The sequence below is a fragment of the Triticum urartu genome, chromosome 3A, assembly GCF_056163025.1.
Source record: "Triticum urartu cultivar PI428250 chromosome 3A, HENAU_Tu73, whole genome shotgun sequence".
NCBI classification, from domain to species: domain Eukaryota; kingdom Viridiplantae; phylum Streptophyta; class Magnoliopsida; order Poales; family Poaceae; genus Triticum; species Triticum urartu.
Window position 1 is genome coordinate 20,774,660 of NC_141875.1, and position 16,373 is coordinate 20,791,032.

The 16,373-nt window shown below is 44.9% G+C and overlaps 1 protein-coding gene across 1 annotated transcript; it reads left to right on the forward strand.

The window, feature by feature from the left end:
- The first annotated feature begins 2,233 nt into the window (after positions 1–2,233).
- LOC125542433 (exosome complex component RRP41 homolog) lies at positions 2,234–8,655 on the forward strand. Its single transcript, XM_048705476.2, has 10 exons — positions 2,234–2,432; positions 2,515–2,622; positions 6,440–6,481; positions 6,559–6,626; positions 7,118–7,196; positions 7,288–7,324; positions 7,603–7,719; positions 7,809–7,894; positions 8,062–8,151; positions 8,313–8,655. Exons 1-10 carry the CDS (start codon positions 2,376–2,378, stop codon positions 8,355–8,357), a joined length of 729 nt encoding a protein of 242 aa, XP_048561433.1. The 5' UTR covers positions 2,234–2,375; the 3' UTR covers positions 8,358–8,655.
- Positions 8,656–16,373: the final 7,718 nt, after the last annotated feature.

Below are 16,373 nucleotides of genomic sequence, written 5' to 3' on the forward strand. Positions count from 1 at the left end.
TAGTGTACAGGTACGCGCAGAATTCTGACATGGCCACATACCAAAACGCCAGCCTCCTCCTTGGTTATATCAAGAAACCAGGGGATGTGTATCAATAAGAGATAGTAAAAAAGGTTTACGCAGGGTCTTAATCTGAAAAGAATCCTTGGAACGGGTCCCTACTGCACGTCTGCGCCTGTGTTTCCGTTGTGCTGTATCCTGGACGGGCGTAGCACGGTGTTCATCTGTAAAAGAGAGGAACTTAGTTAAAGAAAGATCGTGCCGAACGTGAGTTATACTAAATAAATGAAGTATAAATCGAAATGGGTAAAATTGAGCTTTATTGTCTCTTGTTTTATATGCGCGGAGCCCCTAGTACAGGGGTATATGGTTATTAAGCCTTTATCAATTGTATATTTATGCCGGACTCGTCTAGCCGTGTCCGTGGTCTTTACGACCTGTTTAGATGCTTTGGCTGGTGAAGCCACTTTATTGTGGGGCTATCAACGTAGCCGCACTGTTTTCCGCGCTGGGGGAACACTCAATGTTTTTCCTTTAATGAGATGATGCCTCGTGGACCGGGCATCTTAAGCGTAAGAGATGCATAATGCGGTATTGCATTAAAGCGGGCGAAAGCTTCGCGTACCAGCAGTGCTTGATAGCTACTCGAGAATGGGGCGATGTGGAAAGTTAGCTGTTCGCGACGGAAGTTATCGGAGGAGCCGAACATAACTTCTAGCCGGAGAGAACCCATACAGCGGGCATCCGGGCCTGGCGTTACCCCTCGAAAGGAGGTTTTGCTATGGCAGATTTTTGTTGGGTCTATCCCCATATTGCGGATTGTGTCCTGGTATAACAGGTTTAGACCACTGCCGTCGTCCATCACGACATTTATAAAGTGGAGTCCGCCGATTATTGGATCTAATACCAAGGCAGTCTAGCCTGCGTTCCGGATACTTTTAGAGTAATCCTGATGGTCGAAGTTGATTGGTTTTAACAACCATTGGCGAGACTCCTTTGGGATAGGCCGTATGGCGCGTATCTCTGGTGGCGTCGTTCTGCTCGTCACGTGAAGTAAGTTTACTATTTTGACTTCTTGTGGGAAATCCTTTTATTTCCTGGTGCTCTGCTTGTGGGGTTCGTCGTCGTCCTCACTTGGTGTGTCGAGCCCCTTGTGTTCGACGTTGAGCTTGCCGGCTTGCTTGAAAACCCAACAATCTCTGTGGGTATGATTCGCAGGCTTCCCGGGAGTACTGTGTATTTGACATATCTTGTCCAAGATTTTGTTTAAGTTGGATAGCTCGTCCTTGTTATCCTTGAGGGGCGGCTTTCTCTGATTCTGCCGCAAGCTTTTGAATCCGGCGTTGACCGCCGTGCTCTTTGGGCTGTTTCCCTTATTCCGGCGCTGGTCCTTGCTACGTCGGGGTTTTCCGTTTCCATCCCTAACTTCGGATGTACTTGGGTTGCTGGTGCTACATCTTGCCAACCAACTGTCCTCTCCTGCGCAAAAGCGGGTCACGAGGCTTGTTAATGAAAGCACCAATGTCGGTGTCAAAACCGGCGGTCACCGGCCCCGCCCCTGTGCGCAATGGTCTCACCCGCCCCAGATGGTCAAGGAGTCCCTCACCCGCCCCGCCCCTCTCCCCTCCTTTCTCTCCTCGGTCGTTTGTCACCTTCACCACCATGGCGCCGCTACGGAGCTCCCAAGCTCGACATGGCTGCCGTCGATCTCCTCCATGCCAGCCCCGACCATCACCGGCCACCTCCGCAACCATGGCGCTGATGCGGAGCTCCCATGCTCGGCATGGTCATCGCCAATCTCCTCCACACCGGCCTCGACCATCACTGCCCACCTACGCCGCTGCGACCATCCCGATGTTGCATTTTTTCTGAAACATCATTGATGTTATAGAGGCGCGGGTCTGCAAGCTCACCAGATTGCTACATCTATGACGTTTCTAAAACATTGCCAGTGTTGTGGAGGTGCGGGAGCTGCGAGCTTGCTGGTTTGTAACGTCCCGACTTTTCCTGAAACATCACCAGACATGCGAGCTCATCGGATTACAACATCGTTTGTGTTACTGAAACATAATTTATGTTGCGGTATTGATGTTTTCTGAAACAAAACTTATGTTGCAAGATCGAACGGCTCCCGACCCGGCCGATCTTTTAAAAGGATCAGCACGGCCCTTGTTTCTCTGTTGGTGCTGTCAATTGGGCCTTCATCAGTTCAAAAAAAGAAAAAGAAATGGGCCTTGACGTAAGTACACACATGTGTACCCACGCTCGGCAAGAACCCTCGTCTCGGTCTCGGACCTTAACCCGCGCCCTCGCCGCCGCCGCCGCCGCCCGCGCGGAGCTAGAAGAAGGAGTGGAGAGGGCAAAACAGTCCCGCGATGGAGTACGTCAACCCTCTCACCGGCTTCCGCGTCGACGGCCGTCGCCCCAACGAGGTCACGCCCCTCTCCTCCCTGTCTCGCCTTCCTCTGCTTCACGCTCGGCTGACTCTGCTTCTTCGCGGCCGGTGTCTCGCAGATGCGGCAGCTCAAGGGCGAGGTTGGCGTCGTCTCCAGGGCCGACGGCTCGGCGCTCTTCGAGATGGGCAACACCAGGGTCATCGCCGCCGTCTACGGGCCCCGAGAGGTACTTGATGCTTCCTCCTTTGTCTGAGCATAGGGTTCGTGCACGCCAACTGTTCGACGCATTGTCTGTTAGGAATTGGCGTGAGTTCTGCAGCCAATGATCGGTATTGAGGTGATTTGGGGAGGTTTTTCAATCGCACATGGCATGTATGATAGAATGCCTGCGGGGATTAATGTCGGGTTTGTTGTTATGTTCTGGATTGAGGACGATATTCTTCAAAGGGCACACGAAATGTTTGATGGAATGTCTATGAACGGTTACCGTGGAGTATATTGTTTGGGATCTTTTTTTAAGTTCATACGGCGCGTTTCATGTGGTTTCTGTGAAAGGATTGGTTGTGAGCTTTGTGGTTTATTGTTGGAACTAGATGCCATAGAGCACTGAAACGGCACACTAGTCCTATCATCTTGCAGATGCTACCGCATAATGGGGTCTTTCTGGTGTTTTCTTTTTTAGAACCAATGAGCTAAAAACTCAAGGTCGGGGATTACAATCACGCAGACAAAGCTGCTGTAGGTTTTTCGGGACTCTAGCTGTTAACACCTGGTCTCCGGATCTTCTAGCCACAGCAGCCAGCTCGTGAGCGAGCTTGTTGCACTCCCTTCCAACAATGTTGATCTGGTACGATGAGAAGTACTGGAGAAGTCTTTTTAATATCAGATACGAGAGGGTAGCAGGGAGACCGGTTCAGTGTTGAAGACTGGAGCTCATTTCCCACAGCGGCGCAGTCTGTCTCAATTACTGTCGGATCTCTGTAGAATGTTGCTAGCTCCTGAAGGCCAATCAGCATCGCATAGGTTTCTGCCTCCTGGACAGAGGCGCATGATTCCATTCTTCTGCAGAACGAATTAAGAGCTCTCGCCCATTGGAGTCTCGGGTCACAGCTCCCGCCCAACTTTCTCCTGTATCCTGATGGAACGCTGCGTCAGTGTTTAATTTAACCATCCCTTCCATCGGTTTCGAGCACTGATTGGTCTTTATGGCCGAGGGCTCGCATGGTCTGTCCTCAAACAGAGAGGCAGAGCTTTTACCTCCGACTGCCGCAGACATATGCTGGGCATTGCTTACTTCATTTTCGTATCTGCACAGGAAGGCTACAGATCCTGGGACTGCATCCTTTCCGTTTCCATGGATTAGATTGTTCCTCAATTCCCAAGCCTGCCAACAAAATAAAAGGATTCTTATTCTGACTGTTTGAGGCAGCGGGTCAAGAAGTAGCTGCAGCCAATCCTCGCCTGTTTAACTTAGGTATTCCACTTTGGGGAGGTCCCAGGCAGCTCTTAATTCGTTTCTGACTGCTTTGCTTCTAGTCCAAGTGATAACAGTGTGGTGCTCATCTTCCCTGCCATTTCCACAGATATCACAGTTGTCCTCTTTAGCTATTGTTCTCCTGAAGGCATTATGTTTGGTTGCAAGAGATTTTGTGGCAAACTCGCCATCCGAAGACTTTTACTTTTTAAGGGACCTTGGCTTTCCAGATTAAATCCCATAGGCTTTGGTCTCCCGACACGCTGGTGGAGTTTGATGCAGATAAGTCAGTCTGTCTCTTTAGCCGTTCTGCAAGCTTATAGGCGCTTTTAACAGTTAAAACCCCCGATGTTTCGTGGTGCCAAGCAACAACTTCATCAACTGCCTGAGAGGGTAGCCAGATTTTACAAATCTCATCCGCATCAAAAGGATAGAAAATCTGTTTTATCCGTTCCACGTCCCACTCTTTAGCTCCAGAAACCATGAGCTGGTTAACCCATCGCAGTCTCGATCTTCTTATGAACGCAGCCGTGTGCAAACCCTCCTTCCTAGGTATCCACTGATCTCTCTGAATTTGATTTTTTCTTCCATGTCCCACTCTCCAGAATTCCAGATGATGCCCTTTTTAAGTTCTAGACCGAACTCAATCCCTCTCCAGCCTGGGGAGGCATCCGAGGAGAAGACCTTATCCAGTAAGTTTCCATGAGCATAGTACTTGGATTTTACCACTCTGGCACAAAGGCTATCAGGCTTTTGTAGTAGTCTCCATCCTCGCCTCGCTAGCAGGGCTTGGTTGAAGAGATGCATATCATGGAAACCCAGTCCGCCGTTCCTTTTTGCTTTAGACAAATTTTCCCACGGCATCCAGTGCACCTTCCGGTGTCCCTCATTATCTCCCCACCAGAAATCTCTGATCATCCTCTCATATTTTTTACAGAAGCTCAAATTTAGTTTAACCACCACCCCCCCAATTGACATGCATAGGGAGGGCTTGTATAACCGATTTGATATGGACCACCTTTGCAGCCTGAGACATAAACTTTTCGTTCTAGTCACTACACCTTTTCCCAAATCTATCCATGATGGGTTGGAATTTTTCATTCTTCGTTCTGCCATCAGGAGTTGGTAAACGAAGGTATTTGCTCTCGAAGACTGTGGATTCCACCCACAGGACCTTGGTAATCTCCTCCCTCACATTGCTCGGGCAGGCTTCGCTGAACAACAAAGAGCATTTTCTTTGACTAAGAAGTTGGCAGGAGCATTTTCGGAACGTGACAAGGATCTCATTGGTCTTTTGCGCTTGTTCGGTTCCACGGTGGCTTTGAAGAATAAAAGGCTGTCATCCGTAAATAACAGATTTGAAATACCTGGGCTCCCCCCGGCTACCTTTATCGGTGTAAGACCCCCAACAGCAACCTCCTTGTTCAACAGTGTACAAAGACCTTCAGCCACTAGGAGAAACAGGTACGGGCTAAGTGGGTCTCCCTGGCGCAAGCCTCTCGAGGGTCCAACAGCTCACCATTACATCTTGAGGGTTGGAAAGACTCCATTTCATCTCAAAGACCATTCTCTGCATTGCTCCTTCCAGAAACCTCCAATCCACACGGTCATACGCTGTAGCCAAATCCAGCTTATACGCACAATGGTTATCTCTTTGATTCTTACTATGTTGAATTTTGTGGAAGCACTCAAAAGCTACGATGGCATTGTCCGTGATGAGCCGCCCTGGGATGAAGGCGCTTTGGGTTTCTGAAATAAGGTCATCAAGGAACGGCCTGAGGCGGTTAACTAGGATCTATTTTTTTTGGCGGGGTGGTTAACTAGGATCTTAGAAATGACCTTATAAATCACGTTGCATAGGCTGATCGGCCGGTAGTCCTTAATGCTTTCCGGGTTATTTCTTTTGGAATTAGCACAATCACGGTCTTGTTAACCCCGTCAGGGATAGTCCCATCCTCAAAAAAATTTATTATCGCTTTTGTGACTGGTGTTTGGGTACTGCCAATAACATGTTTCTGCTGTTTTGGTACTGCTAATAACATGTTCTAGGAAACCTGTAGGGTCAATGGTGCCAGTAGAACATTTTTAGATCAACAAACAGTGAGGAGCTCTCCGGCTCCATTTCATTGAAAAAAAGACCGCATAACAGGTTCGGCACAAAGCATCCATGCCAAGTTCAGAAAGCAGTAAAAGCAAACTACTGAAATGAACTAAAAAGGTTCAGCCATCTCCAAGTTTCTGTGCAACGCACAGCCATGTTCTAAGTATTACATGCAAAGGGCAAGCCACACCACATTTCCAGTAAAGCACCAGATCAGTCAAGCCCCTGCCGTTGGAGCCATCGGCGACCAGCAGGCAGCATCAATGGTGGAGACAGGGCTCACCAGAGCGGTTGCTTGACTGATCTGCTTGAGTGCCAGTAGAACATGGGGTGTTTTCTCACAGGGCCTATGGCGGCTCTTGTGTAGCTATGATATTGCTTTTCATACCAGTTAGTATTTCTCTATATGAAAGGCTAGCAAATCCCAGCTTAAACCTTATGTTATGTTTGCTTGTTTTACTCATTCAGATCCAAAACAGGAGTCAGCAACAAAACAGTAAAGAGGCTTTGGTAAGTTTATTAGTCTAAGCGCATCAAGTTTTAAAGGCTCTCTTGTTAGGATGTGCTCCTGAGAAATGTGTCTGCAGGTGCGTTGTGAGTATAGAATGGCCGAATTTAGCACTGGGGATCGAAGGAGAAAGCCAAAAGGTGACAGGTATGTTCCAGCTTAAGAAGGAAAAACTGATGAAAATAACTTAATCGCTGACTATAGTGGATTCATTTATTATCAGTACATGCTTTCGACATGACAGGTTTTCATATCGTTATTTCCAGGCGTCTTTTTCTCCATGCTATGTTTTTGCAAATATTTCTGATATCATTATAGTTTTCTGTATTGGGGACTGTTATTTTTGAATTATGTCTGATTTGTTCTTAAAGGGAATCATCTTGAGAGCTTTTTGGGCTGGTAACATGATCAACTATTGCAATGCAATTAAAGTAGAAGATCAGGAATTTCCTCATCATGTGAAATAAAACAGACAGTGCTAATGTATAGCTTATAGTTGATTGATGTCAGTTTGCTTGTGATGAACAACTGAACACACAGTATACAAAGGGAATGAAACGATGCTTCAGGTATAGTATACTTATTTCACTTCCTGCACAACTATATGGTAATAAGGTGAATCTACAACTTTGTGACAGGCGATCAACAGAAATTTCGCTTGTTATTCGTCAAACAATGGAGGCAAGCATATTAACACATTTAATGCCACACTCACAGGTGAGTCATCTAATCAGTTGTGCTGCAAGAAACCTCTATCCCGAATTATGAACAGGACCCACTTTGAATTCTTACTGTGATTGTTTTGTAGATTGACATATTTGTCCAAGTTCTTCAAGCTGATGGTGGTAAGTGCACTATATTTGAATATTTCAGATCTATCTCTAATCTACATGCATAAATAGAACCAACTTTATTTCCTTTCCAAACCAAAGGCACACAACACAAGATTCTTTTTGTCCAGAGGCCGTTTAAATATTTTACTTAGTACACATGCATTTTCTTGTTTCCATTACCCAGTCCTGCTATGATCTACTATTATTTTTACCTATTTTGAAACGATTGTAGCATGAGTGGTGCTTAAAATGACTCCAATTCCTATCTTGATCATGACTGTATATAACAGGAACCAGGTCTGCATGCATCAATGCTGCAACGCTAGCACTTGCAGATGCTGGGATTCCAATGCGAGACATAGTCACTTCTTGCAGTGCTGGGTATCTGTGTTCTACTCCTTTGCTTGGTATGGGCCTATTTTCTGTTCTCCCATCTATGACAAAGCTAAGAATCATCTCACAAAGAGGCCTCAACCATTCTAATATGTTATTTCAGATCTGAATTATATAGAAGACAGCGCTGGAGGCGCGGATGTCACCGTTGGCATTCTTGCAAAGATGGACAAAGTGACTCTTCTGCAGGTTACAGAACGATCATAAACTTTGATTGCTCCAAATTTCAGGGTCTCCCTAGCCCACGCCTCATCTGCAACACAAACTTTCTGATGCAACACATTTCTTATGTGCTTAGTTTGCTGCATGACATCATTCATTCACAGCAACACTAATGCTCAAATGGCGATTTTCAGATGGACGCGAAACTACCAATGGACACATTTGAGACTGTGATGGACCTTGCAAGTGAAGGGTGCAAAGCGATCGCAACCTACATCCGAGAGGTTAAGAACCGTTCCTTGTTCTCGGCCGCCCTTGCTCAATTATATCTCCAAACTTGTCGTCCTACCATTGGACACACTGAAACCTTATTGTTGTGTACACCAATGATTTCCCATTGTATGGAACCTCAATGCCGATTGGTTGTGCCGTGATGCTGAAGCAGGTGCTATTGGAGAACACGAAGCAGCTGGAGTGTCAGCGAGGCTAGTTAAACCTAGCAGGTGGAGGCCATTGAACGAGAGCGTGTAGCACTTGAAGGCGGATCTTTTGTGTAACACAGATTGATGGCTTATCTGCCTAGCACAGACACTGAACCTGTCAAAGATAGCTGGACCATCATTTTCCCTCCTAACGTAAATGCTGTAGCGCACAGGAGATGACATCTTGATTATGTGAAACTTTGATGTTGAACTTGGTATCCATGTTGTACTTTTGAAAATGTTTTAACATGGTGCAAATTTAACTTAAATAGCAGACGGAGTATGGTACATACATCCCTAGGTTGACATGTTGTGAAAGCATTTCTACTTCTTTTATGATGGATGATGAAAATTTTGTTTGACTGAAAAACTCTTATAGAAGAAAGCATATGTATGCTGCTATCATTCTGCCTGCATCATCACCAAATGGCAACGCAGCTCCATCACACCATTTTGCTGGCTGTAGTCAAATACTCCCTCCGTTTTTTATTTACTCCCCATATTAGCTTTGATTGAAGTCAAACTTTATAAGGTTTGTAGAAAACAATATGAATATTTACAATAACAAATTTGTATGATGTGAAAATATATGCAATGATGAATCCGATGGTATTGATTTGGTAGTTAATATACTATTTTTCTACAAACCTGTTGAAAGTATACAAAGTTTGACTTTAGACAAACCTAATATACGGAGTAAATAAAAACAGAGAGAGTATTATTCCGCCTTGAAGACACAAAAGGAGATATAATAAATACATCAGTTTTATTCACAACAATGGAGCCAAAGTTACAACATGACACACGTCTACATAATGTATATCAATAGGGTTTGAATCAACAGAGCAACAATATACTGAACTGATGATATGGACACAAAGGGAACATCAAGCACACTATTAAATCGGCACGCAGGCCGCCGAGTTAGTTTTGGGCAAGCACACTATTACCGACAGGAAATGCTGACATGGTAGCATTGTTCTCCTGGCCTGTGGCGTCCACCCTCAGTCTTCATGTGAAAGAAATATGCCCTAGAGGCAATAATAAAATTATTATTTATTTCCTTATATCATGATAAATGCTTATTATTCATGCTAGAATTGTATTAACCGGAAACATAATACATGTGTGAATACATAGACAAACAGATTGTCACTAGTATGCCTCTACTTGACTAGCTCGTTGATCAAATATGGTTATGTTTCCTAACCATAGACATGAGTTGTCATTTGATTAACGGGGTCACATCATTAGGAGAATAATGTGATTGACTGGACCCATTCCGTTAGCTTAGCACACGATCGTTTTAGTAATATGCTATTGCTTTCTTCATGACTTATACATGTTCCTATGACTATGAGATTATGCAACTCCCGTTTACCGGAGGAACACTTTGTGTGCTACCAAACGTCACAACGTAACTGGGTGATTATAAAGGTGCTCTACAGGTGTCTCCAAAGGTACTTGTTGGGTTGGCATATTTCGAGATTAGGATTTGTCACTCCGAATATCGGAGAGGTATCTCTGGGCCCTCTCGGTAATGCACACCACTTAAGCCTTGCAAGCATTGCTACTAATGAGTTAGTTGCGGGATGATGTATTACAAAACGAGTAAAGAGACTTGCCGGTAACGAGATTGGACTAGGTATTGAGATACCGACGATCGAATCTCAGGCAAGTAACATACCGATGACAAAGGGAACAACGTATGTTGTTATGCGGTTTGACCGGTAAAGATCTTCGTAGAATATGTGGGAGCCAATATGAACAACCAGGTTTCACTATTGGTTATTGACCGGAGACACGTCTCGGTCATGTCTACATAGTTCTCGAACCCGTAGGGTCCGCACGCTTAAAGTTTCGATGACGGTTATATTATGAGTTTATATGTTTTGATGTACCGAAGGTTGTTCGGAGTCCCGGATGTGATCCCGGACATGACGAGGAGTCTCGAAATGGTCGAGACATGAAGATTGATATATTGGAAGCCTATGTTTGTGTTGGGGAACGTAGTAATTTCAAAAATTTCCTACGCACACGCAAGATCATGGTGATGCATAGCAATGAGAGGGGAGAGTGTTGTCTATGTACCCTCGTAGACCGGAAACGGAAGTGTTAGCACACCACGGTTGATGTAGTCGTACGTCTTCACGGCCCGACCGATCAAGCACCAAAACTACGACACCTCCAAGTTTTAGCACATGTTCAGCTCGATGACGATCCCCGGACTCCGATCTAGCAAAGTGTCGGGGATGAGTTCGGTCAGCACGACGGCGTGGTGACGATCTTGATGTTTTACCATCGCAGGGCTTCGCCTAAGCACCGCTACAATATTATCGAGGACTATGGTGGAGGGGGGCACCGCACACGGCTAAGAGATCAATGATCAAGTGTTGTGTCTCTGGGGTGCCCCCCTGCCCCCGTATATAAAGGAGTGGAGGAGGGGGCTGGCCAAGGAGGGTGGCGCGCCCTAAGGGGGAGTCCATGTTGGGTTTCGTAGTAATTTCAAAAATTTTCCTACGCACACGCAAGATCATGGTGATGCATAGCAACGAGAGGGGAGAGTGCTGTCTACGTACCCACGCAGACCGACTGCGGAAGCGTTGACACAACGTAGAGGAAGTAGTCGTACGTCTTCACGATCCAACCGATCAAGCACCGAAACTACGGCACCTCCGAGTTCGAGCACACGTTCAGCTCGATGACGATCCCCGGACTCCGATCCAGCAAAGTGTCGGGGAAGAGTTCCGTCAGCACGACGGCGTGGTGACGATCTTGATGTACTACAGCAGCAGGGCTTCGCCTAAACTTCGCTACAGTATTATCGAGGACTATGGTGGCTGGGGGCGCCGCACACGGCTAAGGAATAGATCACGTGGATCAACTTGTGTGTTCTTTGGGGTGCCCTGCCTCTGTATATAAAGGACTAGAGGGGGGAGGCTGGCCGGCCAAGGGAGGGCGCGCCAGGAGAGTCCTACTCCCTCTGGGAGTAGCATTCCCCCCCAATCCTAGTTGGAATAGGATTCCTTGAGGGGGGAAAGAGAGAGAGGGGGCCGGCCACCTCTCCTAGTCCTAATAGGACTAGGGGAAGGGGGGAGGCGCACAGCCACCTTGGGCTGCCCCTTTCTCCTTTCCACTAAAGCCCACTAAGGCCCAGATAGTTCCCGGGGGGGGGGGGTTCCGGTAACCTCCCGGTACTCCGGTAAAATCCCGATTTCACCCGGAACACTTCCGATATCCAAACATAGGCTTCCAATATATCAATCTTTACGTCTCGACCATTTAGAGACTCCTCGTCATGTCCGTGATCACATCCGGGACTCCGAACAACCTTCGATACATCAAAATGCATAAACTCATAATATAACTGTCATCGTAACCTTAAGCGTGCGGACCCTACGGGTTCGAGAACAATGTAGACATGACCGAGACACGTCTCCGGTCAATAACCAATAGCGGGACCTGGATGCCCATATTGGCTCCTACATATTCTACGAAGATCTTTATCGGTCAGACCGCATAACAACATACGTTGTTCCCTTTGTCATCGGTATGTTACTTGCCCGAGATTCGATCGTCGGTATCCAATACCTAGTTCAATCTCGTTACCGGCAAGTCTCTTTACTCGTTCCGCAATACATCATCTCACAACTAACATATTAGTTGTAATGCTTGCAAGGCTTATGTGATGTGCATTACCGAGAGGGCCCAGAGATACCTCTCCGACAATCGGAGTGACAAATCCTAATCTCGAAATATGCCAACCCAACATGTACCTTTGGAGACACCTGTAGTACTCCTTTATAATCACCCAGTTACGTTGTGACGTTTGGTAGTACCCAAAGTGTTCCTCTGGTAAACGGGAGTTGCATAATCTCATAGTTATAGGAACATGTATAAGTCATGAAGAAAGCAATAGCAACATACTAAACGATCGGGTGCTAAGCTAATGGAATGGGTCATGTCAATCAGATCATTCTCTTAATGATGTGATCCCGTTAATCAAATAACAACTCATTGTTCATGGTTAGGAAACATAACCATCTTTGATTAACGAGCTAGTCAAGTAGAGGCATACTAGTGACACTTTGTTTGTCTATGTATTCACACATGTATTATGTTTCCGGTTAATACAATTCTAGCATGAATAATAAACATTTATCATGATTATAAGGTAATAAATAATAACTTTATTATTGCTTCTAGGGCATATTTCCTTCAGTCTCCCACTTGCACTAGAGTCAATAATCTAGATTACACCGTAATGATTCTAACACCCATGGAGCCTTGGTGCTGATCATGTTTTGCTCGTGGAAGATGCTTAGTCAACGGGTCTGCAACATTCAGATCCGTATGTATCTTGCAAATCTCTATGTCTCCCACCTGGACTAGATCCCGGATGGAATTGAAGCGTCTCTTGATGTGCTTGGTTCTCTTGTGAAATCTGGATTCCTTTGCCAAGGCAATTGCACCAGTATTGTCACAAAAGATTTTCATTCGACCCGATGCACTAGGTATGACACCTAGATCGGATATGAACTCCTTCATCCAGACTCCTTCGTTCGCTGCTTCCGAAGCAGCTATGTACTCCGGTTCACATGTAGATCCCGCTACGACGCTTTGTTTAGAACTGCACCAACTGACAGCTCCACCGTTTAATGTAAACACGTATCCGGTTTGCGATTTAGAATCATCCGGATCAGTGTCAAAGCTTGCATCAACGTAACCTTTTACGGTGAGCTCTTTGTCACCTCCATATACGAGAAGCATATCCTTAGTCCTTTTCAGGTATTTCAGGATGTTCTTGACCGCTGTCCAGTGATCCACTCCTGGATTATTTTGGTACCTCCCTGCTAGACTTATAGCAAGGCACACATCAGGTCTGGTACACAGCATTGCATACATGATAGAGCCTATGGCTGAAGCATAGGGAACATCTTTCATTTTCTCTCTATCTTCTGCGGTGGTCGGGCATTGAGTCTTACTCAACTTCACACCTTGTAACACAGGCAAGAATCCTTTCTTTGCTTGATCCATTTTGAACTTCTTCAAAACTTTGTCAAGGTATGTGCTTTGTGAAAGTCCAATTAAGCGTCTTGATCTATCTCTATAGATCTTAATGCCCAATATGTAAGCAGCTTCACCGAGGTCTTTCATTGAAAAACTCTTATTCAAGTATCCCTTTATGCTATCCAAAAATTCTATATCATTTCCGATTAGCAATATGTCATCCACATATAATATCAGAAATGCTACAGAGCTCCCACTCACTTTCTTTTAAATACAGGCTTCTCCAAAAGTCTGTATATAAACCAAATGCTTTGAACACACTATCAAAGCGTTTATTCCAACTCCGAGAGGCTTGCACCGGTCCATAAATGGATCGCTGGAGTTTGCACACTTTGTTAGCTCCCTTTGGATCTACAAAACCTTCCGGCTGCATCATATACAACTCTTCTTCTAGAAATCCATTCAGGAATGTAGTTTTGACATCCATCTGCCAAATAAAAATGCGGCAATTGCTAACATGATTCGGATAGACTTAAGCATCGCTACGGGTGAGAAGGTCTCATCGTAGTCAATCCCTTGAACTTGTCGAAAACCTTTTGCGACAAGTCGAGCTTTGTAGACAGTAACATTACCGTCAGCGTCAGTCTTCTTCTTGAAGATCCATTTATTCTCAATTGCTTGCCGATCATTGGGCAAGTCAACCAAAGTCCACACTTTGTTCTCATACATGGATCCCATCTCAGATTTCATGGCTTCAAGCCACTTTGCGGAATCTGGGCTCACCATCGCTTCTTCATAGTTCATAGGTTCATCATGATCTAGTAGCATGATTTCCAGAACAGGATTACCGTACCACTCTGGCGCGGATCTTACTCTGGTTGATCTACAAGGTTCAGTAGTATCTTGATCTGAAGTTTCATGATCATCATCATTAGCTTCCTCACTTATTGGTGTAGGTGTCGCAGAAACAATTTTCTGTGATGCACTACTTTCCAATAAAGGAGCAGGTACAGTTACCTCGTCAAGTTCTACTTTCCTCCCACTCACTTCTTTCGAGAGAAACTCCTTCTCTAGAAAGGATCCATTCTTAGCAACGAATGTCTTGCCTTCGGATCTGTGATAGAAGGTGTACCCAACAGTCTCCTTTGGGTATCCTATGAAGACACATTTCTCCGATTTGGGTTCGAGCTTATCAGGTTGAAGCTTTTTCACATAAGCATCGCAGCCCCAAACTTTAAGAAACGACAACTTTGGTTTCTTGCCAAACCACAGTTCATAAGGCGTCGTCTTAACGGATTTTGATGGTGCCCTATTTAACGTGAATGCGGCCGTCTCTAGAGCGTATCCCCAAAACGATAGCGGTAAATCAGTAAGAGACATCATAGATCGCACCATATCCAGTAAAGTACGATCACGACGTTCGGACACACCATTACGCTGTGGTGTTCCGGGTGGCGTGAGTTGCGAAACTATTCCACAATTTTTCAAATGTACACCAAACTCATAACTCAAATATTCTCCTCCACGATCAGATCGTAGAAACTTTATTTTCTTGTTACGATGATTTTCAACTTCACTCTGAAATTCTTTGAACTTTTCAAATGTTTCAGATTTATGTTTCATTAAGAAGATATACCCATATCTGCTTAAGTCATCTGTGAAGGTGAGAAAATAACGATATCCGCCACGAGCCTCAATATTCATCGGACCACATACATCTGTATGTATGATTTCCAACAAATCTGTTGCTCTCTGCATAGAACCGGAGAACGGTGTTTTGGTCATCTTACCCACGAGGCACAGTTCGCAAGTACCAAGTGATTCATAATCAAGTGGTTCCAAAAGTCCATCAGTATGGAGTTTCTTCATGCGCTTTACACCGATATGACCTAAACGGCAGTGCCACAAATAAGTTGCACTCTCATTATCAACTCTGCATATTTTGGCTTCAACATTATGAATATGTGTGTTACTACTATCGAGATTCAACAAGAATAGACCACTCTTCAAGGGTGCATGACCATAAAAGATATTACTCATATAAATAGAACAACCATTATTCTCTGATTTAAATGAATAACCGTCTCACATCAAACAAGATTCATATATAATGTTCATGCTTAACGCTGGCACCAAATAACAATTATTTAGGTCTAATATTAATCCCGAAGGTAGATGTAGAGGTAGCGTGCCGACCGCGATCACATCGACTTTGGAACCGTTTCCCACGCGCATCGTCACCTCGTCCTTTGCCAGTGCCCGCTTATTCCGTAGTCCCTGTTTCGAGTTGCAAATATTAGCAACAGAACCAGTATCAAATACCCAGGTGCTACTGCGAGCTCTAGTAAGGTACACATCAATAACATGTATATCACATATATCTTTGTTCTCCTTGCCATCCACTACAAGAAATATGTCAACTTATGACCTTCTGTCAGTGACCCTCGAAGAATTGGTCATAAATTTATGACCATTTTAGACCAATTGGTCAAAAGCTGTTCAGGGGGCTCCAAACCCTAAACCATTGCGACCATTTTGGTCAGAAAGGTCGTAATTTCCTTACACGAAATGGTCACAAAGCAAACAGTGCTAGTCCGCTGCCTTATTTCTAGTTGTTAATGACCAATATAGATGGTCATAGCCTTGGAAATTGTGGTGGGTTGTGATGACTAGGCGCCATCTCATCAGTTTTGCCTATGTGTCATGTCCATGTGGCAGTTTTTGCCCTAGGTTGTGAAGCAACCTATATTTCTATCATTCCCAAAATTTCCAAAAAAATCTCATAAATTCTTTCGGGCATATCTTCATCAAATATGTAAAAATCCTTCCTTGCCTAGTTCAAAACTAATTCAAGAATATTCATTTTCCTATTCTGTTCACAACAACACTTTATGAAGGAAGTGCTATTTATATATTCTTGATTGCCCTCGGAATTTTTGGGCATTCTTTCCTATCCAAATCATTACCGCATGACAAAATTCAGCTCCATTTGCCTAGCAAATCTTCCTCGGCAA

Excerpts from the sequence above, each read along its gene's own strand:
- LOC125542433 (XM_048705476.2), top strand. The coding sequence starts at position 2,376 with ATGGAGTACGTCAACCCTCTCACCGGCTTCCGCGTCGACGGCCGTCGC. Across the intron at positions 2,433-2,514 it reads ACGGCCGTCGCCCCAACGAG|ATGCGGCAGCTCAAGGGCGA; the intron begins GTCACGCCCCTC and ends GGTGTCTCGCAG. Across the intron at positions 7,197-7,287 it reads ATTTAATGCCACACTCACAG|ATTGACATATTTGTCCAAGT; the intron begins GTGAGTCATCTA and ends ATTGTTTTGTAG.